General features: G+C 63.6%; 2 protein-coding genes across 2 annotated transcripts; one reads left to right on the forward strand and one right to left on the reverse strand.

Moving 5' to 3' along the window:
• Nucleotides 1–1,917: 1,917 nt before the first annotated feature.
• Nucleotides 1,918–7,724, forward strand: LOC113449155 (dnaJ homolog subfamily A member 1-like). The gene is given in 9 exon segments (XM_087913715.1): nt 1,918–3,051; nt 3,854–4,007; nt 4,091–4,283; nt 4,645–4,747; nt 5,334–5,563; nt 5,844–5,876; nt 5,879–6,073; nt 6,194–6,294; nt 6,592–7,724. Coding segments are annotated over 8 exon segments (1,215 nt in total). The 5' UTR covers nt 1,918–3,051; nt 3,854–3,875; the 3' UTR covers nt 6,820–7,724.
• A 2,095-nt stretch (nt 7,725–9,819) lies between these two features.
• Nucleotides 9,820–14,642, reverse strand: CRABP2 (cellular retinoic acid binding protein 2). The gene is made up of 4 exons (XM_026720162.2): nt 14,470–14,642; nt 11,514–11,692; nt 10,782–10,898; nt 9,820–10,389 (listed from the first exon to the last, which is right to left on the reverse strand). The coding sequence occupies exons 1-4, from the start codon at nt 14,537–14,539 to the stop codon at nt 10,339–10,341; spliced, it is 417 nt and encodes a 138-aa protein (XP_026575947.1). The 5' UTR covers nt 14,540–14,642; the 3' UTR covers nt 9,820–10,338.
• Nucleotides 14,643–22,791: the final 8,149 nt, after the last annotated feature.

The raw sequence follows: 22,791 nt of genomic DNA on the forward strand, positions 1-22,791 counted from the left end.
GCGTCCCCTCCCCCCCTTCCTCCCTGGCAGCCTCTGCAGATAATGGGATGACATCAGCCACAGGCAGCCACTGAGTAATGCCTCCCTCAGAAAAGGCCTGGAAATGCCATTATTGGAGGAGAAAAGGTCGCCACAGAGATTGGCTGGCGGTCCCTTTCCTGTTTTCTTCCCCTGCCCCCAGATGGAAGCTACTCAGCCCGCAAGAGAAAAGGGGCTTTAGAGAGGTTTCTATTTTCAGCCCAGCCTTTGAGGTGCAAAAGGCAAATCTCTTTTTCCTTTCTGAAGCCCTATTTTCAGAGGGCTAGAAGAAGTGGGCTCTGCAGCCGCGGTGACATTCCTTCTCCAGGCGAATTCCAGGCACTTCACTCCAGCCGGACCCACTTCACAACCACAGATCAACTTAAGCGGAGGGGGGGCTTTGCTGGCTGGAAAGCAAACCAGCCTCTGGGTCCCCAAAGGGCTGGAAGTGGGTGGGGTCCCTTCCCGGGCAGTCGGAGGCCCCTGGACTCGGGCAGGCAACTGCCACCCGTCAGTCCCGGAGGACCTGCCCGAGCAGCAGCAGCAGCAGCAGCAAAGTCCCCACCCCGCCAGGCCCTTATCAGCCACCGCCGGGGTCTGTGGAGCCGCAGCGGAGCTCAGCCAGCTGTCCAAGCTGCGGAGGGAGCCAAGCAAGGAGCCCGGGCGCCCCCTAACGGCGCAGCCGAGGCCTTCTCCGGCGCCCAGAAGGGCTGAGCCAACAAGCGCCCAAACCTCAGCACAGAAATCCCGCGCAGGATCTGCGGCTGCTGTGGGATCCCTGACAACAGAGCTCTCCAACCTTGGCAACTTTAAGACTCGTGGACTTCAACTCCCAGAATTCTCCAGCCAGCTGGCTGGAGAATTCTGGGAGATTGAAGTCCACGAGTCTTAAAGTTGCCAAGGTTGAGAGCTCTGCCTTACAAGAGCAGGATGGCCAGCTCGGAAGTCGGCTCCTTGGCTCAACACCCCCCACCCCCCACCCCGGCCTGAGCTCTGACGGTTCCCAGCGGCAACAGCTTCGGATCAAACCTCTTTTAAGAAGAATATGAATGGATAACTATCATGATTATGTCCCAGGACGTAACCGTGAGTGGCGCAGCATCTCAATGCCATCAACCGTATTCCTCCCTTCTTTCCCGGGGCTTCAATGGGAAACTCGAGGCTGGCAACTGGTGGAACGCATCGGGAGGCGCAGAAGGGCACACTTTGGGCTACTTCCGCCCTCACTTCCCCCTGGCCAATCAGAATAGCCGGAGTGCTCGACATGCGCCCCATCAAAGGCGAAGAGACGGACGTCACCGGGAGGAATGCCGCCCCGCGAGCGGTCCCGCCCGAACCGCCCAATGGCGACGGCGTAGGGAGGAGCCTCCCCGAGAGGGGTGGGGAAAGGAGGCGGGGCCTCCCGGGAAAACCCAGGCTGCCCAATGGGCACCTGGGGGCGTGGCCGCCCTTCCAGAGAGTTCCGAGCGGGAGGGGTGAGTACCGTCCCGTCCCAGCTGGGGAGGATGGGCGGTGTAGTCCCACGGGCGGTGTAGTCCCACGGGCGGAGGCGGCGCTGCGCGTGCCGGTGTCCGGGGCCGCCCGGCGGGCCCAGCGCTTCCCTCGGGGTCCCGGGCTTCGGGGGCGGCCGGGGCAGGCAGGGACCGCCCCCGCCCCCGGGACCCGCCGGCCCTTTGCCCGCCCAGGAGCTCCGAGCGCGGCGCGGCGCCGAAGCGAAGCTGTGCGGGTCCCCGAGGCTCTCGCGCGCGCGGGTGGAGCAGCGCCGCCGGACCGGAGCCGGGCCTCTCTCTCGCGGCCGCCTCCTCTGGGCCTCGGGAGACGAGCCGGGGGGAGCGGAGGCGGTTCCTGCTTGCTCGGGGGGCCCCCGGAGAGGGAGGGACGGGGGGAGGGGACGGGGGGAGCCAACATTCCCACTGACAGGTTGGTGAGTCACACGCCTGTCACCCTCCCTTGAGGTCACTGGTGGCCGTCACATGAGCCAGGACGTGCCCGTCATCCAGAGCCCGGGCACCGACACCGCTAGCCCGCCTCCCAGGGCCTCTCTAAGCGCTTCACTCCGAGTCCTCCTCCCGCCCCCCAACAATCTGGGTCCTCGTTTTACCCACCTCGGAAAGAAGGAAGGGCGGGAGGCTGGTGGGATTTGCTCTGACCCCTGTGCCACAGAGGCTCCTGAATGCATGCCGGTTGCAAAGCACCTGAGTTTTGACCGTGTGCCCATGACAATGCTGCAATGGCCATAAGTGTGAGGAGCGCCCCTTTTCGCTGCTGTTTTAACTTTGAGCAGTTGCTAAACAAATAGGCGTAAGAGGCAGACGACTTAGCCCTCAGTCCCTTTGGACGGATGCCCTTCCTTCCCCCCTCTTACTCACTCTGTAACCCGTCATTTGCAAGAGAGGCCAAGCATTAATGAGTCGGCTCCGCTGCTCTTCCCTGGGGGGGCCCTCATTCCGCCCCTCATCACGTCCCTCAGCAGAGAGGTGAAGTGGCTGCGTGTGACCTGTGACTCCTCGCCTGATGGCCGGGCTGGGCGGCTGCTGGGGGGCCTGGCCTGGCCTGAGACCTGAGGGCCCCGGGGCCGCTCTGCAGCTGAGGCGTGACTAAGGGTGAGGATTTGGCTCACGGCTTCCTTTGCCCCGCGTCACTTGCGCTCCGGCTCCTGTGCCAGCCTGCCGTGTGCCAGGCGTGGACGTCTCCCAGCAGTTCCTTTGAGGAGGGCAGGGCCGGACTCCTTGGACTGCTGGGCTTCCCCGAGGAGTGTGGCAGGAGCTGCGGTGCTTGTTTTGGCCCGGCTGCTGGGGTGAGGTGGCGCGAAGGAGTTCCCGGCTCCCGAAAGAGCTGACGGGGCAGGGCCGTTCCATGGGTGGTGGCGTCTCCACACCCCGCCCTGCGCTTGGGTGTCTCTCTCGAAGCCCACAAAGTTGCCACTGGGGAGATTTCTAAGTGGGGAACTCTTTGCTCAGCAGCCTTGTGGATTTCCAGGGAATCGGGCCCTTTCCAGGTTCTCGAAGGAGACGCAAGAGGACTCTGGAGGAGGTAGTTTGGGGTGCTGGGGCTCCAGAGGGAGGGGGGAGGGAGGGAGAGAGCTGAGACGTTGGCCGAGGGGGCAGCAAGGCTGCCTGGGGACGGAGGAGGCCCCCTTTGCTGCGTCCAGAGAGGCTTCTGACCCCTCCCAGGAACTCTTTGGGGACCCCACCCTTGCCTGCCCATCAGGGACCCAGGAAGCTGGCTGTGGGGCTGGAGAGAGAGAACGGGGGGCTGAACCTGGTGGGGAGGGAGGGAGGAAGGAGGCCGCCTTCTGCTCCACCGCCGTGACTTTCCTGTGGGGCGATGGGCTTCGAGAGACGGAGCTTGCCGAGAAGGAGCCGAGGAAAGTAGGGCAGGCCGAGCCGGCTGGGCCGGTGTGTGCACCCTCCTCCTCCTCCGTCTGCCCTCCACGCCCTGCAAGGCTGAGAACTCACACACGCTCATCCTGTGGGGCAGGCCGGCTAATGAGCGCCTTGAGATGCTGACACAGCCCCACACCCAGCGCTGGCTCCCTTGCCGGGTTATTAAGCTGGCTGCCATGGAGGCAGAGCAGAGGAGGAGGAGGAGGAGGAGGAGGGCCTGAGCGGCAGAGATGCGGCTGCTGCTCCGGCTGCTGGAGGAAGAAGGCCTGCCGAGCCGCCTGGTTTCCTCTTTCCCTCCCTCGGATTAGCCCTCTCTGCGAAACCTGCTAGCCCTCGGAGTCAGGTCTGTGGCGATGGGGCAAGGCGCCTTGTGGGCCTCTGGCTGATGGCCTCGTTGGCTGGATCCGCTGGGGGGCTGCCCCACACCAACTGCCTTCCCTCCCCCCCAGCGCCCCTTCCAGAAGAGGAAAAATGGTGAAGGAGACGGGCTACTACGACCTGCTGGGCGTCAAGCCCTGTGCCACCATGGAGGAGATCAAGCGGGCGTACCGGCGCCTGGCGCTCAGATACCACCCGGACAAGAACCCCAGCGAGGGGGAGCGGGTAGGTGGGGAGAGCCGGGCAAGGGGGGAGAGGGTCCTGCCAGCTCCGGGCTGGGCCTGAGCCTCCCTCTCCCTCTTCCCCAGTTCAAGCAGATCTCACAGGCCTACGAGGTCCTCTCGGACCACAGCAAGAGGTCCCTCTACGACCGAGGTGGGGAGCGGGCCATGAAGGAGGGCGGCACAGCCGGGCGGGGTGGCTTTGGGCCCCCGATGGACATCTTTGACCTGTTCTTTGGAGGAGGGGGCCGTGCGCAGGGCCCCCGGGTGGAGAGGAGAGGTAGGGGGCTTGGCCGGAGGAGCGGCTGCTCTGGGACTGCGTGGGGGGCAGGGGGACTGGGGTGAGCCTGATCTGGGGAGGAGCCCCATTCCCCTGCCTTCTCCCACCCCCCCCACCCCCGTGCTGGTGGTGCCCGGAAGGTGCAGGGAGGGGGCTTGGTTTCCCGGTGCCCTGTTGGTGTCCCCTGGAGCTCCAGGCTCTGCGAGGGAGGCCTGCTGTGTCCCCCCCCCCGTACGCTCAGCCCGAGGGAACGGAGGCTGCCGAAGACTAGCCCCGTCCTGCCCCAATCCCAGGGCTCCTCCGTCACCGCAGCCACTGCCGGCCCCCCTTCAAAACGACCAATGCTCTCCTCCCTGCGCAGGCAAGACGGCTGTCCACCTGCTGACCGTCACCCTGGAGGACCTGTACAACGGGGCCACCCGGAAGCTGTCCCTGCAGAAGAACGTCCTCTGCAGGAGCTGTGGGGTGAGCGGGGGGGCTCTTGGGGAGGGGGCACCACCAGCCTGCTGCGCTGGGAGGCTTGGGGAGCAGGACGGACCTGTTGCTGAGCCCAAAGCTTCACCCGATACCCAGCTGAGCCACAATGCGCCAAGCAAGCGCTCTCGACTTGGGCGTGTTCAGAAGCTCCGCAAGCCGCAAAAATGCTCCGGAGCTGGAATTAGCCGATGATCGGAGCTCTGGCTAAGCCAGGACTGGCTGGGCGGGTTCTGGGCCCAGCGGCTGGACGCAGAGTGGATTTGGGGGGGCTTTCAGTCTGCTGCGCCCCTTTTCTGAGCGGCCTTGGCTGATGGGGAGGCCGGGAGCGGGGGGGTGGCGCTGCAGGATCTCCAGAAGGTGCAACAGGCAGCGGGTGGGAAAGAGCCCTCCTCAGGCAGGCAAGGGGAGGGCTTGGGGGAGCTCCGCTGTGGGGCGGGGGAGCCACGGGCCCACAGCAGAGAAGGGGGCAGGAGGATGCCCCCCGCTGGGCTGCAGAATCAAGGGTGGCTGAAAGAGGTGGGGAGCCCCAGCGAGGCCGTCCTGGCCTCCTCCGAGCGCCCACTCTGTCTCCGCAGGCCGTGGGGGCAGGGAGGGCCTTGACGTCCGGTGTCCCAAGTGCCACGGGTCCGGCATGGAGGTCATTGTCCATCAGCTGGGGCCCAACATGGTGCACCACATCCAGGCCATGTGCTCGCAGTGCCAGGGCCAAGGGGAGTGGGTGCGGCCCCTCGACCGCTGCCTCGCCTGCAACGGCCGGAAGGTCATCCGGGAGAAGAAGATTCTCACCGTCCACCTGGACAAAGGTGAGCCCTGCTGGGGAAGGGGGGCGGGGGGCTGAACTTTGCTGGCTGCCCCGTCCTTGATGCCCCTTTCCACCTCCTTGGGCCCCCTTTGCACCCGCAAGGATGTCGGTTTAGTTTCAGATTCCTGGCTGAGTTGTCACCGTGGTTCCTTTTAATCCCTTCCGGATGATTGAGTTGATAGCCTGTTGCCAAGCAACGGACCCTCCCTCCTGCCCCGTGGGTGGGAGAGGGTTTGCCCCCCAGGCTGGCTGCTTCTAGCCCACAGCTCTCCCCCCCCCAGGCATGGCCGACCGGCAGAAGATCACCTTCCACCAAGAGGGGACCAGGCCCCTGGATTTGAGCCCGGGGACATCGTGATCGTGCTGGATCAGAAGCCGCACCCGGTCTTCCAGCGCAGCGGCAGCGACCTCATCGTCCGGCGGGAGGTGCCGCTGGTGGACGCCCTGTGTGGCTGCAAGCAGGTCATCCGCACCCTGGACAACCGGAGGCTCCTGGTCTCTTCGCGGCCTGGTGAGCTGCTGGGGGCCCTCTGGGCTTGGGAGGGAGGGGGGGGAGGGAGGCCCCTTTCCTGGGGGGGATCCTGGGGGGGGGCTGCTGCCCGCCCTTCACCCTGCCTGCTCTGCCCCACAGGCTGCGTGATCAAGCCTGGCGACATCCGGTGCATCCCGAACGAGGGAATGCCCGTCTACCGCAGCCCCGGCCAGAAGGGCAGGCTGGTCATCCACTTCGAGGTACGGAGACCCTCGGCTGCCCCCAGCCGGCTCCTTTGGGGTGAGGTCTTCTGAGTCTCTAGTCTTACGCAGACACCCCCGGCAAACCTGGCTGGCTCTAGACCCCGATCTGAGCAAGGGGGGAGGAGGAGGAGGAGAGCCAAAGTCATTGGCCGCCTTGGGGCCCCCATAGCCCCCCATTTCTTTTGCCCCCCTTTCCCCAATTCCTGCTGCCTGTCCTGCTGGGAGGGAGCCTGGCTTCCTGCCCCTCCCCAGCTCCAGCTGCCCATGCTCCTGCCCCTCCCCTCTGCTGCCCAGGTGAAATTCCCGGACCCCGGCTGGCTGCCCCCCCACCAGCTGCGCCAGTTCCAGTCCTTCTTCCCCCGCCACGAAGAGGTGATGGCCACGGAGGACATGGAGGAGGTGGAACTGCGGGAGTATTTCCCCCAGCCGGACTTCTCTGGCCGCCGCTTCCAGAGCGACATCTACCACGAAGGCGACTTTGAAGACCCTCTGCGCCACAACGTCCAGTGCCAGACGTCCTAGCCCGCCGGACGGAGCCCCCCGTGGGCCTCGCAGGGGGTGAAGCCCCGGATGCCTTAAGCAGCACAACTGCCGGAGGGTGTCCGGCTGGAGCGGTCAAGGGCCGAGGTTGGCTGCCTCCGGAAACCCCCATTTAGCTTAGGGAGTCTTAGCTGCCCCCGAGGACCCTGGCCTCGAAACCAACTTCAGAGCCTCCGCCGGACGTTTCCCCTCTGTGCCCGCCTGCTCCGGGCCTGCCCTAGATTGCCAGCTGGCTTCTCCCTAGGAGACCCCGACTCCAAAGAGGAGCCCAGCAGGGCCAGATTCCTTTGCGCGCAGGGTTAGTCCGGGCCTTGGCTCGGCCATCGTCTGCGGGCAAGGAGTCCCAGGGGCCGTGGGGACACGTCCATCTCCCAGGCCCAGCTGATTTCTAGCCATCTCAAAGTCCAGCCAGGATGGGGGTCCAGCGGACAAGTGGCGGCTGAGGGGCAGGCAGCCCCGGCAAGGGAAGCCCCCCCTTGTTGACACCAGCGGGGGGGCCCTTCTTCAGCTGCCGCTCTGCAGGAGGGTGGGCTCCCCTTTGCCCTTAAGTGCCTTCCCGGTTGGGCCACCCACCCATCCTGGGTGCTGGCGGTTGCCTTCAGAATCACAGCGGGCCTTTTCCAGGTAGCCTAGCCAGGGTTAGGGGTTAGCGGTGGGGGCCCCCTCGGCCTGGGTCCCCGCCTGGCATGTGAGAGCCCCCGGCTTCCGAACCCAGCACAGCTTGGTCTCCTCTGAGGAAACTTCGCAGTTCGTTCCGGGCTTTTGCTTTTCCTCTTATTTTTATTTTATTTTTCCACTTCTGAAAGAACGGGGGCGCCTGTGGGAGCCGGGCGAGGCCCCAACTTGACTTGAATGTTGCTTCAAGGGAAACAAGGAGATTCTCCCGATTTTGGTCTGCCTGGTTATTGATCCCGTCCCTCCTGCTCCCTGCTTGGTCTGGGGCTCCGTGCGAAGGGGCCCGGCATCGCTCGCAGCTCCCTCTGGATCCGTGTGCGAATGCAGCCGTGGACGCCGGTTGCAGCTCCTGTGCTGGGTGGCCCACTTGGTGGTCATAACAAGCAGATCCCCCACAAGGTGGGATGGGTGCAGGGCCCAGCTGCCCCCCCCCCCCCAAAAAAACCCAACCTCAGCTCTGCTTCTGAATGGGGACCAGGAGGCAGTCCGGGAAGCGGCTGGGCTGGGCCTGGGGAAGGGGAGCCGCCGGAGGGTTGCTGGGGTGGAAGAGGATTTGCAGGCAGAGACGTCCCACCGACCAAGCCTGGATTCGCCCATTTTGTACCGGCTGCTGCTGCGGAAAAGCCTTTTTTCTGCCCACGGTTTCCGATTTCCAAGCGGAACTTATTTCGCCCTTTGAAAGGGCAGGAAACGCAGAGCTCGGCTGCCAGATTGGGGGCCTTGGGGGGAAGGGGGAGGGGCAGATGCTCAGACCTCCGACGGTGGCTGGGGTCCCCAGTTCCTCCTCCCCGATCTGCTTGGGCAGGTGGGTGCAAGGAGAGGGGGAAGCGTGGGAGGCCCCGGCACCTTTTCCCGTCTCAAAAGGGCTGATGAAAGGGGCCGAGGCTTCATCCTTGTTGGCATGGACCCTCTTCGGGCCCAAGAAACCCTGCGAGGAGGGTCTTGAGAAGAGGGGTCCCCATTAGGGGCTTCTATTCCCCAGTGTTTTTGAGGTCTGGGGGGGGGTCTCCTTTGTTGGCCCTTGCTCCTTGCAAGAACGAAGCAAGTCGGGGGGAGTTTGACCCCTCCCCAAACCTTGGACAAAACTTCATCCCGAGGCTTGGAAGGGCTGGTGGAAAGCCGAGCGACAGAGAAGCCTACCCCCTGGTGGCCACTGGGGGAATCTAGGCAGCGAATGATGCCCCTGGTGGACTCGTGATGGAACTGCAAAGGGGAGAGAACTCACCGCCCTGCTGGGTTCAGAACAAAAATGATGGGACAAATCTACCCCCTTTTTTTTAAGAGAAAAAACCTGGCTGCTTGTTTTCTCATTTGGGACGGGATGGAGCCTGCTTGGAAATGGAGGGTCTGCTAGTCCTGGGACCTCCTCCTGGTTCTCTGCCCATTTCCCAGCCGAGGGTGGGGGTCCCCCAAGCGGGTCCACATGGCCCGGGAGCCCCTTCTGCTCTCTGGCCCAGCTGGATCTCAGGTGCCAAGAGCCACAGGGGGCCCGGGGCCCAAAGTTCAGGGCTGGCCTTGCAGGTCATCCCTCGGCCTCCTGGATAGGAGGGGGCAGGGCCCCCCAACTCTCACCCCCCCCCCATCTGGGCAGAGCTGGAGGAGGGGCCGCCAGTCACCGTGGCCTCTGACCCTCCAGGCGCCGAGAGGGAGAGGGCCGTGACGGGCTTTGTCTGAGGATGAAAGTTGCCCCTTTCAGAGCGAGGGAGGAGCGGGCCCCCGCTTTGTTCTCCTTCCTGGGAACCCGAGAGGAAAAGCGGAGCGCGAGGAGGTCACTGCGAGGGAGGTTGCCTGGGATAAACGCGGCCGCTGGAGGCTCCCAGGCACAGAGCGCAGAGGGGTCCTTGGCTTTGCCATGGCAACGAAGGGGCGGGGGGGGGCTTGAGGCAGCGCTTGCCTCTCCAAAGTTGGGCCCACCTGGCTTCAGAGGTGCTTCCCCAAGCCCGCGGAGGCTTCTCCCCGGGAGGGCTTTTCTGCCCCCTCCCTCCCTCGGTGAATCTGGGGTCCCAAAGGAGGCAGAGACCCTCCCACCGAGAGCCCCACAGGAGGGCCGCTTGAGGAGGGCCTGCCACCCACCAGAGCCCCCAAAGGATCAGATCTGGCCTCCCTTTGGGAGCCCTGGAGCCAGAGAGAAAGGAGGCGGGAAGTGGAACACCCCCTCCAAGAATTCCCCAGTTCCAGGACAGACGAAGTGCCAGGCGGTGAGATGGGGAGGAGAGACTGGCAAGGTGACGGGGGCACCGACTGGGCGCGGAGGGGGCTGAGGCGGGGAACGCCTCCCCCCTCGTAGAAAGGATGGAGGAGGCAGGAGACCTGGGAGAGACTTTAATGGAGGCGGGGGAAGGTCACAGGCTTTGGGCTAGAAGGAAAGGGACGGAGGTGAGGGGTGGGAGCGGCAGCCCCTTGGTGGGTCCCTGCAGGAAAGCTGCTGCGCTGCTCTGGGGGTTCAGCAGGCGGAGCAGCCCACACCGGCCAGGAACAAAGGAGGGGGCGGCAGGGAAAACCTCAGGAGCTGAAGGGAAGCCCCCCGCCCCAAATGGGAGAGGAGGGCAGAGCCTCCATGGGGGACCCGTCCTGACCCCCCAAGCCTGACCCCAGATTCCGCCATTAATCCCCCAAGCGAGGCAGGCTTCTGTAGGGGGGGAGGGGGTCAGGGAGAGGGTCTCCGGTCGCTTTGGCCCCCTCCCTTCAGCCAGGGTGGAAGGGCCGCTCTGCTTCGTCCGGTGGCCGACGGAGCCTCCGCGCACCAGGCAGTGGGGGAGGTTGCCACGGGGCTGCAGGGCAGGGGTGCAGCTCCCCCCCTTGGGCCTGGCGCTGGCGGGAGGCCTCTCACTCACGGACGTAGATCCTCGTGCACACGACGTGGTCGGCCTTCATGGTCTGAGAAAGCAAAGGAGGAGCAGTTGAGAGGGAAGTGGGAGGGGCTCCTTGTCCTCTGGCAGGCGGGGGAGGGGCAAAGGGGCTGGAAAGGGGGGAGAAGGGGCGAGGGGATCCCCCCAGACTGCCCCCCCGAATCTGCACCCTGGGACATGGTTTGGGCTTGTTGCTGTTCCTGCCTTCCGCAGGAGGGAAAAGGGTTCCGGGGGGACTTTCCCTGCAGCTCCTGTGCCATCTGGGGGAGCTTGAGAAGGTGCCCCCCAGGATTGGGTGTTGACCTGCACCCCCAGAGCCCCATCCTGGTGTAAGTCTGTGCTTTAGGCCAGCGAAAAAAGAGCCGCCGAGAAGGCAGGAGGGCGAGGCAGAACCGCCGCGCCAGAAGTGAGGGGGCTCACCAGGATGAGCTCCCCGTCGTTGGTCAGTTCCCGGGACCAGCTGGTTTGGGGCCCTTCTCCTTTCAGCAGCTTCTGCTCACACACGATCTTGTTGTCGTTTTCCCACTTGGCCAAACTCTGGAAGGTCGGGAAAGAAGAGAAGTGCCCCCCCGTCCCCTGAGCAAAGGGGCCTGCTGAGGCCAAGGAAGGCACGCAGCTCCCGCCCGTCACCCAGCAGGCGGCTGGCAGGACGAGGTGGCATGGATGTGCCAGGGGTTTGTGCCACTTTGCAGGGCAACTCCTCCATCGCTGGGGAGGAAGGACTGGTCGAGAGGGAGGGGGCCGCCCGAGGGCAGAGGCTTTGAAAGGCCGCAGAGCACACACACACACACACACACACACACACACACACACACACACACACACACACACACACACACCGGCACACACCCCGATGTCACGGTCTGCCCGGGGCCCAAGGCGGCCTCTGATGCCCGATGCCGAAAGGGTTGGGAAGAAGTGGGGAGGGCCAGTGGGCCACCTTCTCCCGCTCAGCTTGGCCTCCCCCGTTGGCAGGGCCAGCAGCTCCCCACCTTTGCTGCAGCCGGTCCAGCTAGGGAGAGAGCCAGGCAGCCTCCGCTCCCCACCAGAGCCTCTGTGCAGCCGGAGGCCCTTCGCCTTCACAGCAGAGGGGGCTGCTTTGTCCGGGGGGCGCCTCCCCCAGCCAGGGCCTCCCTCCCGCCTGCCCCTCACCTTGCACGGCCTCCCATCCACCGTCTGCTCCTCAAACTCCTCCCCAACCTCAAAGCGGATCTCCGTGGTGCGCACAGTGGTGGAGGTCTTGATGTAGAAGGAGGGCCCCTGCTGCTTGATCTCCACCGCTGGCTTGGAGGCCGCGGCCACGGCGATCTTCCGGAGCATCACGTTGACCCCTGGAAGAAGAGGGCGGCGGCGGCAGCCGAGGTGAGCCAGTCCCCGAGGGACCCTGGCGATCGATCGATCGAGGATCCCCAGGGAAGCCCGGAGCTGCTCTCCCGCCATGGATCCTGCCCACCAGGGGGTCCAGCTGGCCAGGCAGGGGGACGGGGGACTCCTCCCCACGGAGAACCGTTAGGAACCCCCTGCCTGCTGGCGGCTTTTCCCTCCGTGGCTGATTCACCCTTTTCTCAAAAGCTTGCCAGTCAGTCACACCTGTCCAAATGGGGCTCCTTCACTCCTCCCGAACAGGCTGTGCTCACAGGTGGGCTCCATTTGCAAGGGACGCGCCCAGCTCTCCAACTATGCCCCCCCCATTTTGTAATTCCCCCCCCCCATCTATGGGCATTCCTGCTTGTCTTTGCACGACAACATTTGCTGATGCTACAATGAACCTGGTCATCTTTCCGACGCTTCTTATTTCATTGGCATTTGACTTTTTGTTATCTTTGTTAAAACACACACATACACACACACACACTTGCAGAGGTGGGACTCCAGCCAGGTTGAAGGGGCGGAACATGAGGCAATGACAGGCTTTAAGGAGAATGGGAGGGGGGAGGCTCTTTGTCATGTCTCCAAAAAAACAGTCATCAAGAACTTGCACAACCGTCAGTCGCGACAGCCTCCCCGAGGGAAGCTGCGCCAATGGGGTTGTTGTACAAGCTGACAATTGTGCAACAGGCAGGAGAGGCAAAAGGACGGAGCTACTAACTTCCAGGCAGCCTGGCTGAATCCCAGGAAGGGGTAAACCGGGGGGGGGGGATCCCAAAGAGGCAACTGTAGACCTGTGGACTTCAACTCCCAGAATTCCCCAGCCATCTAAGCTACGCAGATCTTCCTCCTCTGGATTGGCTCCCACTCTTTTATTTGGTTTGCTATTAGGTCAGACTTTCCGCGGGGTCTGGATCCAATCAGCACCCTGCCTGAAGCTTCCCTGCCTGTCCTGGACAGGCCGTTTCCCACCCCATCTGCTTTTTTCCAGTTGTGCTTGTCCCACCCCATAACTGGAATGAGAGCCCCCACCCCGCCCCCCACCCCCAAAGCAGAAAGTGGAGAGCAGCAGGGGAGCGAAGGAGCCTCACCCTTTCCAAGCAGAGATGGGGCCAGCCCTGTTTCAGCCCGTGTGGAAAAACACGTCGCGTGGCCCTTGGCTGGCCGGAAGCAGCCAGCTGCCACGTTTCTCTTGGGGAGGACCAGGTGCCACCCCAAGACTGAGCCAAAATGGCCGCCTTGCCAGGGCCAAAGGGGACGCGATGGGAGACTTCTGCCAGATATGTGGGGTTTGTTCTTTTTTGCAAGAAAGGAGGATAGGACAGCATGGCAGGGCTGGTGGGGCCCTCACAACATTCAGGGACATCTCAGTGGCATCACTGGTGGAGCAGGATTAGGGCCCCAGAGGCCTGGGTGCTAGATTGGCCACGGAGATAGACTGCCTGTAGGGCTGGAGGGTTCGCTTCGCTCTTCCCCCAAGCGGCTCCCGCCCAGACTTGCCTAGGTGCTTCCGCCTCCACAGGAGCAAGATGGCTCTTGATGCCTTTATACCCTTCCTCCAGGAATCTCCTGGGGGAGGATCAGGCCACCCCCTCCCCCAAGAACTGGGTCCCAGTCCTGGCTCCTAAGTGGCGCAGGTTTGTGCCAGTGTGAGCCCCGTGTGCCCTCCCTCTCTTCCGCACCGATTCACAAATGCACATCTGAATTCCAGTCTCTCCTCCAGCCTCCTGGCATCAAATTATCCCCATCTGGGAGGCAGAATTACGGGGAAGAGGAAACCCGAGGATTTGATATTTATCCTTTCCCCAAGCTGGAAGGAATTTGCAAAGCCCACCCCCCACCCCCCACCTCCCCGGGAGAGAGGGCAGGTCTGGCTAGAGGAGCCAAGAGCCACAGACCTCCTCCAGAAAGGAGCCGGGCTTGAAAGCAGCCCCTCCCCTGGCGTTGCTAGCTTTAGGTTAATGGGTGGGGGGGCTCTGGGAAAAGGTGCAGGTATTTTCCTGGTTGAAGGTGGGAGGGGGGTAGGGGAGGCTGAGAAGGGTTTTGGGGGGGCGTGGATTTTCCCTCCTGGCTGCTCTCCGCAAGGGCCACCGACGGATGTTGGGGTCAGGGAAGGCAGAGGCGGCTTCCCTGGTGGCTGAGTCGTTGCCCGGGGGGGCCGAGCCTTCCCTCCCGCTTCGGCCTCCCCAGAGGGGCAAATCCCCCAGAACTTCTGCTGAGAAGAGGGCGCCGTTGCGCCCCGCGTGCTTTCTGCGCCCCTAATCCTCGGAATAAAAGGGGGAGAGGCAGGCGCGGCCTTGAAGGCTCACCTGGAGTCGTTCCCCTCCCCCCATCTCTCCCAGGGAGGAAACGGCGCTGCTGAAGGGGAGAGACTGAGACGGGAGCGAGGGCTCGACTCTGCCCCCCTCCCACGCCAAGGCCCCCCCCCCCGCTTCTCGGGTTCCCGTCTCAGGGCCCCGGGAGCGACAGATGCCGGAGAAGCGGTCCTGAGCAGGAGACGCCCCCAGAGCGCGGGTCATCATCTCCGGGAGTGATCGGAGCCTTTTCGGAGGGTCTCCCTCCCGGAGCCCGCACGGAGGAGCCGCCTCTCCCCCGACGGGTCACCGCCTTTTTCTGGTTCGCTCGCGCTGGGGGGCTTCCCCGTCCCTTCCTTCTCTGCGTGGCCCCGGACCTTGCGGGAAGCGACCCGCCAGGCCCCGCAGCGCAGCCTCGCGCTCTCCCCGGTGGCCCTGCCGCTCACCCAGCGCCTTCAGCAGCTCCTCGAAGTTCTCCGAGCTGCGCATCTTCCAGCTGCCGGTGAAGTTGGCCATGACGGGGGCGGCGGGGGGGCGGCGGGCTGGTCCCTGGTCCGGCGGGAGAGGAGCGCGAGCAAAGCTTCTTCGCCGCCGCTGCCGCTGGTGGCTCCGCCGGCGCGCCTCGCCTTAAGAGCCGCCCGCCCCGCCCCTCCCCTCCCCTCCCTCCCCTCCGCTCCCCTCCTGAGGAGGAGGAGGAGGAGGAGGGGGCCCCGCTCACCTGCTTGCCCCGCCGCCTCCCCGAAAAGCCGCTTTCCAGCCCCGGGTGCTGAAGGGACGCCCCGGAAGGCTTGGACTGCGCCCCACTTCATTGGGGGCAGCAAAGGCGGGAGTCGGGCCTCGGAGCCCTCCTGGATCTGGCCTTCAGCAAGAGTCGGGGGTGGCTGGTTTGGGACAGAGAGACCCCAGGCCGATGGAGAGTCCTGCCTTGTTCACCCCTTGGGCAGGTTTTGGGTTCCCTGGAAATTTTAATTGGCTCCTTGCAGGGGCCCTTCGCTGGTTTTGCAATGTTTGGGGGAGACAAGCTAGTCTGGAGAGACTGGTTGCCTGGTGCCCCCTCCCCCGCATTTTGTGTGTGTGTGTGTGTGTGTGTGTGTGTGTGAAGTCTCTCACTGGCCAGGCTGAAGAGAGATCTAAAAGCACTTCAAGCCAGCAAGAATTCCGGGAGTCCAAGTCAGTCCCCCCACCCCCTTGTCTGGGAAAACAGCCCGTCTGGGGTGAACCTCAGACACAAGCAAGCTCTGCCCTTCAAGGGGAATTAAAGTGCCCCCCCTCCATTCTGGCAACCCCCTCCCTTTCAAAAAGGAAGCGACTGGCTTCATGGGCGAGTGATGGGCGAGTGATGCTCCCTGCGCCAGAGGTGGGATTCTGGGGCCGAGGGAGCCATGCTGGAGAGGAAGGTCATCTAGCAGGTTCCCCGTTACAGGAAGACCCAGAGCATCCACTGGGGAGCGCAATGGGTTGCCCTGCCAAGGGGTGTGTGTGTGTGAAGCGTAGGGGAAAGCCCCCCCCCCACTCCATAGGGAGGGCAGTCCAAAACTCCTAGCTTGGAAAGCTGGCTTTTGTTCACAGAAAGTTTCCAGATTACGGGAGGGATTTTCCAAAGGGGAGAAGAGCTCATCCCCTCCTGCTCTGCCCCCTCCCCCGTCCCCACTGAAACTCAGTCCCTCCTGCCTGGGCCTTGTGGGGCAGCACCCGGTGCAAAAATGCTCCTGGGGGTGGGTGGAAAAGTCACCCCACCCTTTCAGGCAGAGCTCTGGGGGAAGCCGCCCTTCAGCCGCTGGTCAGGGATTCCTTTGGGAATGGAGGAAGGGGGGGGGAGAACATCTGCTTTCCAGACAGCCCCTCCCACTTGTGGGTGCCTGGACCCCTTCCAGGATCCGGAGAGAAAAGGCAGCTCCAGAGACAGATGGGGGTTCAGCCCCCCCCACTTCCCATTTCTGCTGCAGGCAAGGCCCACCATCTGCAGGCACCAGGCCAAGGAGGGAGCAGCCTCGGGGTGGGGGGGATTCCTCCCCCCACCCCCAGTGCAATTGTTCCAGGGAAGCCAGAGGGAAACTGGCCCTGCCGCCTCAGGCTTCCTCTAGGGAGGCTCAGCCCGGCCACCATCCAGGGAGGGGCACAGAAAGCCCCCCTTCAACTCCAGAAAGCCAGAGGCAACTGAGCCGCACACCTTGGGCTGGCTGGCTTTGCAGGGAAGGCTCCTGGGTCATAAACCTCAGCCCTGGAGGCGTTGCAGTCCCAACCCCCCAGGGCTCCCAGGGCAGGCAGGCAGGCAGGCAGGCAGAGAGGCAAAGCGGCGGGGGAGGGGGGGAGGCAGAGGGCCAGCCTTGGACAGGGCCGGTGTCAAGCACTCCTCTTTGGGTTGGCCAATATTCGGCCAGTTAGGAAGGAGCGGCTGGGGCTGCTGAGGGCCCCTCGCTGGGCCCTGCAGGGCTTATCCTGCCCCCGCAAAGGTGTCGGTATGAAGCCAAAATGGGGTCCCTCCCCTTGTCTTCCAGCACAGACCTCCTGAGGCCACTCCAGCCCCAAATCCTGCCTGGCCTTGCTCCCCTGCTTAGTCCGGGCGGTGGGGTTTCTCCCCCTCCTGTGTGGGTGTGGGTGTGTGCGCGCGCTTTGGCAGGGGAAGCAGGGAAGAGCCTGAAGAGATCTCCTCTCTGCTTGCTTAGCGCTTCCGCTCCCAAGTAACATGCCATGCATGATTGAGCAACTTGGCGCGCACACACGCACACACACACACACACACACACACACACACACAGGGTAATAGAGGCATTATGCGATTACACTTGCCCACTTCACAGCCCAGTTGTGTGATTTTTCAGTCGGAACCTTTGGGGGGGGGGTGCTGTGCCACTCTTCAAAAGACCCTCCTACTTGCTTGCACGACATTTGCCCGCCTGTGGTCAGCTCCCCCCCCCCCCCCGTGGCTCTTCTATCTTCCAAGCTCTGAAAGCAAGCAGTGGTGAATCCCCCGAGGGGTGCCAGCATGGCCTGTGTGTGGGGGGGCATTTGCACCACCACCATTTTTGGCCCCTGGCGCTGAGAGGCTGGAAGGGCCCTTCTGTTGGGCCCTGACCCGCCCCCCTTCTGAAGTGAGGATGGAGCCCCCCCCCGCTTCAATTCTTCTAGCTCGGCTTCCATTAAAAGAACCAGGCCAGGCTGCAGGGGTTTGGCCCGGCCTTGACCCGAAGCTCCTGGAATCAAGCAGGCTGCTTTCCCTGAGCTTTGCTGCCAGCCAAATCCCTTTAGAAACAGGAACCGGGGAGGGACCCTCAGCCCAGCGAACCCCTTGTCCCCAGCAGAGCCTGGCCGAAGCCCATCAGCCACAGCAGGGCCGCCCCACTCTGGAGGGGTCGGAAGCGGCACCCAAGGCACAGCGGTGGGAAGAGCAGCCCAAAGCCACAGGGCACGGGGAGGGGAGGGGAGCGGGGGAGGCGGGCTGTCTTTTTCCCAGCAAAACGTCCAGGGCCTGAAATGTGGGGATGATTAGCGGAGCAGAATCTGGTCCTAATTGGCTCCAGGCAGAAACCCGGCCGCCTGTGAAACGCCAGAGAGGGGCTTGGGTGGTGATAGGGGGGCCGGGGGGGGGGCACAGTGGCTTCGGTTCAAAACCGGCTTCCCCACCAGACGCATCCAAAGAGGGGAATCTGGCCGGTCCCCAGTTTGCTTCTGCACGCGGATGGAAAAGGCGCATCTGGGCCAGCCGCTTCCTGGCCAAGCAACCGTCTGAGTCGGGGGAAGTCTGGTGTGAAGAGGCCCCCGCTGGCAAGGAGGGCCACAGGGCTCCCGGTTTCCATGGGGCACGAGGCCTGGGACAGGCCAAGAAGGGGACAAGGACACAGGGGCCAAGTCAGATCGGAGTTGTAACTCTGAGCAGCCTCCCGATTGCTTCCCCCCCCACCCCCCGCAACTTACAATTCTTTCACCCAAATTCTGCCACCGTTGAGAATGGAGGAGACAACCTTGGCAGAGATTGTGGCTGGCCCTTCGCTGGGCAGGCAAGGAGGGTGGGAGCACTGAAAAACTGGGGGATGACGACCCTTAGAAGCCGCTGAGGCAGACACCCCCCCCATTCACTCTCCAGTCTAAGAAGGGGGGCACGAGGGGCAGCACCATCAGGCATGCCAGCCCTAGAGACAGCCTGGGAAGTCGAGGCCACAGGGAAGTTAAAAGTGGTTGCTGGGAATCAGGTGGCACATAAAGTTAATACATTTTTATTGATATGTTGTTGATTAGCTATACTGAGTGACCCTTGCAAGGCTGATCGGCTGTGCCCCCTTCCCCTTTTGGTATGCTTTTGAAGGGACAGCCCCCCCATGTCCCCCCCAACAGCCTCTTGGTGCCCGAGTGCTGGCCGGGGGCGAGGCTGTGGGCAGAGGCAGAGCTGCTTCCTTTCCTCTCCTCTTCCCAGCCTCCTCCCTGCCCTTTCCAAGCCCCAGGAAGCCCAGCCGAGCCCGAGAGGAGGAGCAGGGCTCCCGCTGCAGGGTGTGGCAGGGAGGGAGGCAGCCAGCCAAGGGCTTAGCCGCAGGTCACGAGGGCCAGGAAGGAGGCGTCCCCTTCTCTTCCTCCCCAGGTGGGCTGGCAAGAGAGGCTGCGCCCCTGGAACAGCTGCTGCGGGGAGGGGGGTGGCAGAAGTGGCAGGGGGGCATTCTCTCCAGCACCCGTGGCAAGAGGCTGAACTGGGCCTGCCTGGCATGGGCCCAGCCGGGCGAGGCCAGGTGGCCCCCCGAGGGTGTCCACGGCCTCCCAGACCTTGGGCCAGGATGGTGGTCAGCCCTGAGCCTCAGAGTTTTTGCAAGCCCATCAGAAAGCGGACGCCCAGAGCAAGGCTGGGCCTGCTAGCCCTCTGACGGATGAAACAAAGAACCAAACTTTCCAGCCAATGGGGGGAGGGCTTGTTGACAAGAAATCGCCGTTCTCCAGCTTTTGGGCTTCTCCAGATGCGGCACTTGCTCTCTGCTTCTTCCCGTTTGCTGAGAAACCCCCAAGAAGCCCCTCACTTGGGGAGCCTGGAGAATTCACACCACCAGGACCCCGCCACGACATCCTGTCTCCACCCGCTCCCGCCACTGCCACGCTCCTGTCCCACTGCGGGAGCCCGCTGTCCATTTGGGGGACGTCTGGATGGCGCTCCGGCCGCTCTTCAGGAAGGGGACTAACTGCTCTCCAGCTGTTGCAGTGAAATCCCAGCCAGGAGGCTCCAATGCTGGGGGACAAAAGCCCCCATGAGCCTTTAGGGCAGAGGCGGTGCAGGAGGTGGGAACCAACCCAGACCCCCCTTTTCCCATGCCAAGCCCAGGTGCAGGTGGAGTGCCCACAGGATGCCCACGGCAAAGGCTGGATGGCAGTGTGTGTGTGTGTGTGTGTGTGAATCCCTCCTGGACGTTCCTCAGGTTCCCCAGCAAGGGGCGAGAGGGAAACCCCCCACCCCCGAATTTCCCCACTTGGCTCTGGTCCCATCTGGGGACTGGCCAGCCTGAGTCACCTGGAGATGGCCCTGCACACAACCCCCCCCCCGTGTGAATTTACCAGCCCCCAGCCCCATCAAGAGAGCCCCTGGCCCGATCAAGCCTCCTGGGGAAGAAGAAAAGGCTGTAGGCCCAAAGCTCTCCCGCTTCCCAGACTCGGGGTGAATTTTCTCATCTGAATGTGATTATGGCGAAGAAACTTTTCGGAGGAGGAGGAGGAGGAGCAGCCACAGACCCTTCCAATTAGGAGGCTGCAGCGCTGAGAGAGGGAAGGAATGCGGGCCCCTTCCCTGCCCTGGAGGGCCGCCCCCTCCCCCTCCCCGCAGTGGCTGCCTGCCCTGCTGGTGCCCCCCCCCTGAGCTCAGCCTGTTTTGCGGGGGGGGGGGGTCTTCCTTGCTGCCCGAATGGGATCCGGTTGCCCAGTGTGGGGCCTAAGGCAGCCCGAGGAGCTCCCTGGGGTCCCAGAAAGACTGCAGAAAAGGGAAGTCCAAGGCAGTGAGACTCCCCCGCCCCAAAAGCTACAAGTCCAGGAAATTAGTCAGTGCTTAGTCAGGTGGCTAAGCCACCCTTGGCTCAACCAAGGTTTACTGACTAAACAATTCCGGATAGCTGCTTCCCCCCAGGCTGAAGGAGCCACATCCACCGCTGGGTCCCCATCTCTCACGAGGGGGCTGGGCTGCCATCTGGAGGCAAGGGGGGTGGGGGGCCGGGGAGGGGAGAGGGGGGGGGGCTTCCTGGCTCTGATTGACAGAGACAGAACAGGTTTTAATGACTGGCCATCGACATGACCTGGAGGGGAAACCTCTGGTTTAATTGTTTCCAAATTGAGGCCAGGCATAAAACCTGTGTGCAGCAGCACCCTTGGTGAGTCCTTTCCCTGCCTCCCTCCCCCCACATGACCCCCTCCCGCAAAGGGGCTCCCCCTCACTCGCCAGGCATTCCAGGACCAGCTTTTAAGGTGGTGTGGGAAGTGTTTGCTTACACAAAGAAGCTGGCTCCCATCTCCATATTGTTCCTTGCCTCTTTCCCGAATTAAGGAGGACAGCTGTTTCCCCCCCCCCCTGGCCCGGCCCCAGGTGTTTGCCCACCTCTCCCGCCAGAGAGGCTGGGGGGGGGGTGTTGCAGCTCTTTACAGGCGCAATAACCGGTGCCCACTAGCCCGCTGGCCAATCAGAGGGCAGGCAGAGCCCAGGACCCCAAGCTGATGCTGAGTGCCCGTCCCCTTCATCCCAGCTGTGCCACAAAAGTCCTGGCCACTTCAGCCCCACTTGAGTGGGGGGATAACACAGAACCCGAGCCCCTTTGCCAGCTGGGGAGGGGAAGGGCTGACCCAGAATTTGCCAGGTTGCCAGCTTTCTAAGTTCGGGGCTGACATCTCTTCTCGCCCCCCCACCCCGCATCCTTGGCTCCATTCTTGGAGAGGGGAGGTTGAAGAAATAGACGGCTGGATAAATAATTTAAAAAACAGGAGGTTGGGAAGGGGGGGGGCAGGGGGAGGGCAAAGGGGGGAAGAGAAGGAACCGGAGTGTGAGATTTCCAGCTGGCATTAATTTTTAGCCTCCTATCTCTCAGCTTATCTCCATAAACACTCAGCCTCTCCGGGTAATTACAGAGTCGGTCTCTGCAGCCCAGCCAGGGAGTCGCTGGGTGGTCTTTCCCCCTCCGAGGCGAGGGCAGGTTCCCGCAAGGCTGGGCAGGCAGCCCCGGGACCCGCCCAAAGCCCCTCGGTCTCTCCCCAGAGCTGAAGGGCCTCCGTAGGGCTGGAGAAGCAACGGATCAGGGGGGCGCCAGGGCCCTGGAGGGGGTGGGGTCAGAGCCTCCAAAGAAGCACTCCCGAGGAGGGCAGGGGGCTCTAGACTCCCCCCCTCCAGCCTGGAGGCCAGGGGCTCCCAGCCCCCCTGCGGGGCTCCCCTTTGCAGCTGTCCTGGCAGCTTCCACCCCCGAAGAGCAGGCCTGGAGGGCTGAGGCTTCCGCCCGGCTGGGCTCTTCACAGGGGCAGGACTGGCGGGGCCTCCGATGGGCTCCTGGGCCGGGCTGATAAGCGGACCCTGGCCCGGCCCAGCCCGGGAAGGAATAAGCTGAGCTGGGCTCCTGCCAGTCAAGCCAGGCTTTGGGGACAATTCGTGGGAAATGACCCGGTTGGCGGGGTGGGTGGCTCAACCTGCCAGGAAGGGCAGGTCCCAGGCTCCACAGCCGCCTGGAGGCGGCCCAGTCCAGAAGAGCCAGGCCGGGGAGGAGGGTCCAAGGCAGAGACCGAGGGGGTTGATCCAAGAGGGCCAGGCATCCGGAGAAGGAGCCGAGTGATGTGGCCCCTTCTGGGCCACTGGCTCGCACCCCTCCCCCCAGGACCTGTGCTCTAAAAGATGCCCTCCCTTGCAAACCCAATGAGCCCCAGGAGAGGGGGCGTCTGGCCTGTGTGCTCCTCCAGCCAGTCCTAACTTGTGCCCCCCCCACCCCCCCTGACTCCCTTCCTCAACTACTCCCTGAATTCCTGGGAAGTTTTTCCTTTTTCCTTTCAGGAGCCAGAGGGAAAGCGGGGGGGGGGGCAGGGGGTGTCGCCTGGGGGTGCAACGGGTTGGCACATGCCGGCCCTGGCAGGAGGGGAGGGGCTGCTGCCCTGCAAAAAAAGGGGGGGGCAGTTCCATCATCCCCCATGAGGCCAGAAAGGGGGAGGGGCTCCCAACGCTTCTCCTGGGCCTGTTTGCCCGTCTTGACCCCGCCTGACCCCGAGCGCGGACTGTCCAGGTCCCCTTTCCGTGGCTCTTGATTGGAGCCGTGATCCAGGATAAAGGGCCCCTTGCAAAGCCCTGGGAATTCAGCCCCCCGATCCCAGCCAGGGCGTGTGGGCTGCCTGCTTTGGCCCCGGGGCCCGGCTTCTCCTGCTCCTGAGGAGGCTGCCTTGCAGGGCCTGGGGGTTGGGAAGAGGCGGCCTTCGTTTTAGGGAGGCGGGGAGGAGCTCAAGCTAACCAAGGGCTGCCCTCCTGCGATCACAGCCTTACAAAGTGCTGACTGGTATAAACATTAAACGCTGGCCAGCAGAGACGCCCTCCTCCTCCTCCTCCCCCTCCCGCATCTGAGCACATCCCTAACTGCTGACATGAAGGTTTTTGTTGGGGGCGGGGGCGAGGCCCACGGTGCTCTTCTCTAGCAAAGGGAGAGGAGAGCAGAGGAGGCGGCCACCCACACGGCGCTCTGCAGCCGCCATCCATCACACGGGAACCTTCAAAGCTGTCTACAAAGCGAGCCCCCCAAATATCCCTCCCCCTTGGCAGCCTCAAAGAAAGCTGGGCTCTCCTCCCC

Source organism: Pseudonaja textilis, chromosome 16 (genome assembly GCF_049901715.1).
Source record: "Pseudonaja textilis isolate UNSWEBS1 chromosome 16, rPseTex1.2, whole genome shotgun sequence".
NCBI lineage: Eukaryota > Metazoa > Chordata > Lepidosauria > Squamata > Elapidae > Pseudonaja > Pseudonaja textilis.

What these genes read in the sequence shown, in the direction of transcription:
- CRABP2 (XM_026720162.2), bottom strand. Translation starts at nt 14,539, where the DNA reads ATGGCCAACTTCACCGGCAGCTGGAAGATGCGCAGCTCGGAGAACTTC. An exon ending in TGGATGGGAGGCCGTGCAAG is followed by an intron (nt 10,899 to 11,513) that starts GTGAGGGGCAGG and finishes CCGACCTTCCAG; the next exon opens with AGTTTGGCCAAGTGGGAAAA. An exon ending in ACGACGGGGAGCTCATCCTG is followed by an intron (nt 10,390 to 10,781) that starts GTGAGCCCCCTC and finishes TTGCTTTCTCAG; the next exon opens with ACCATGAAGGCCGACCACGT.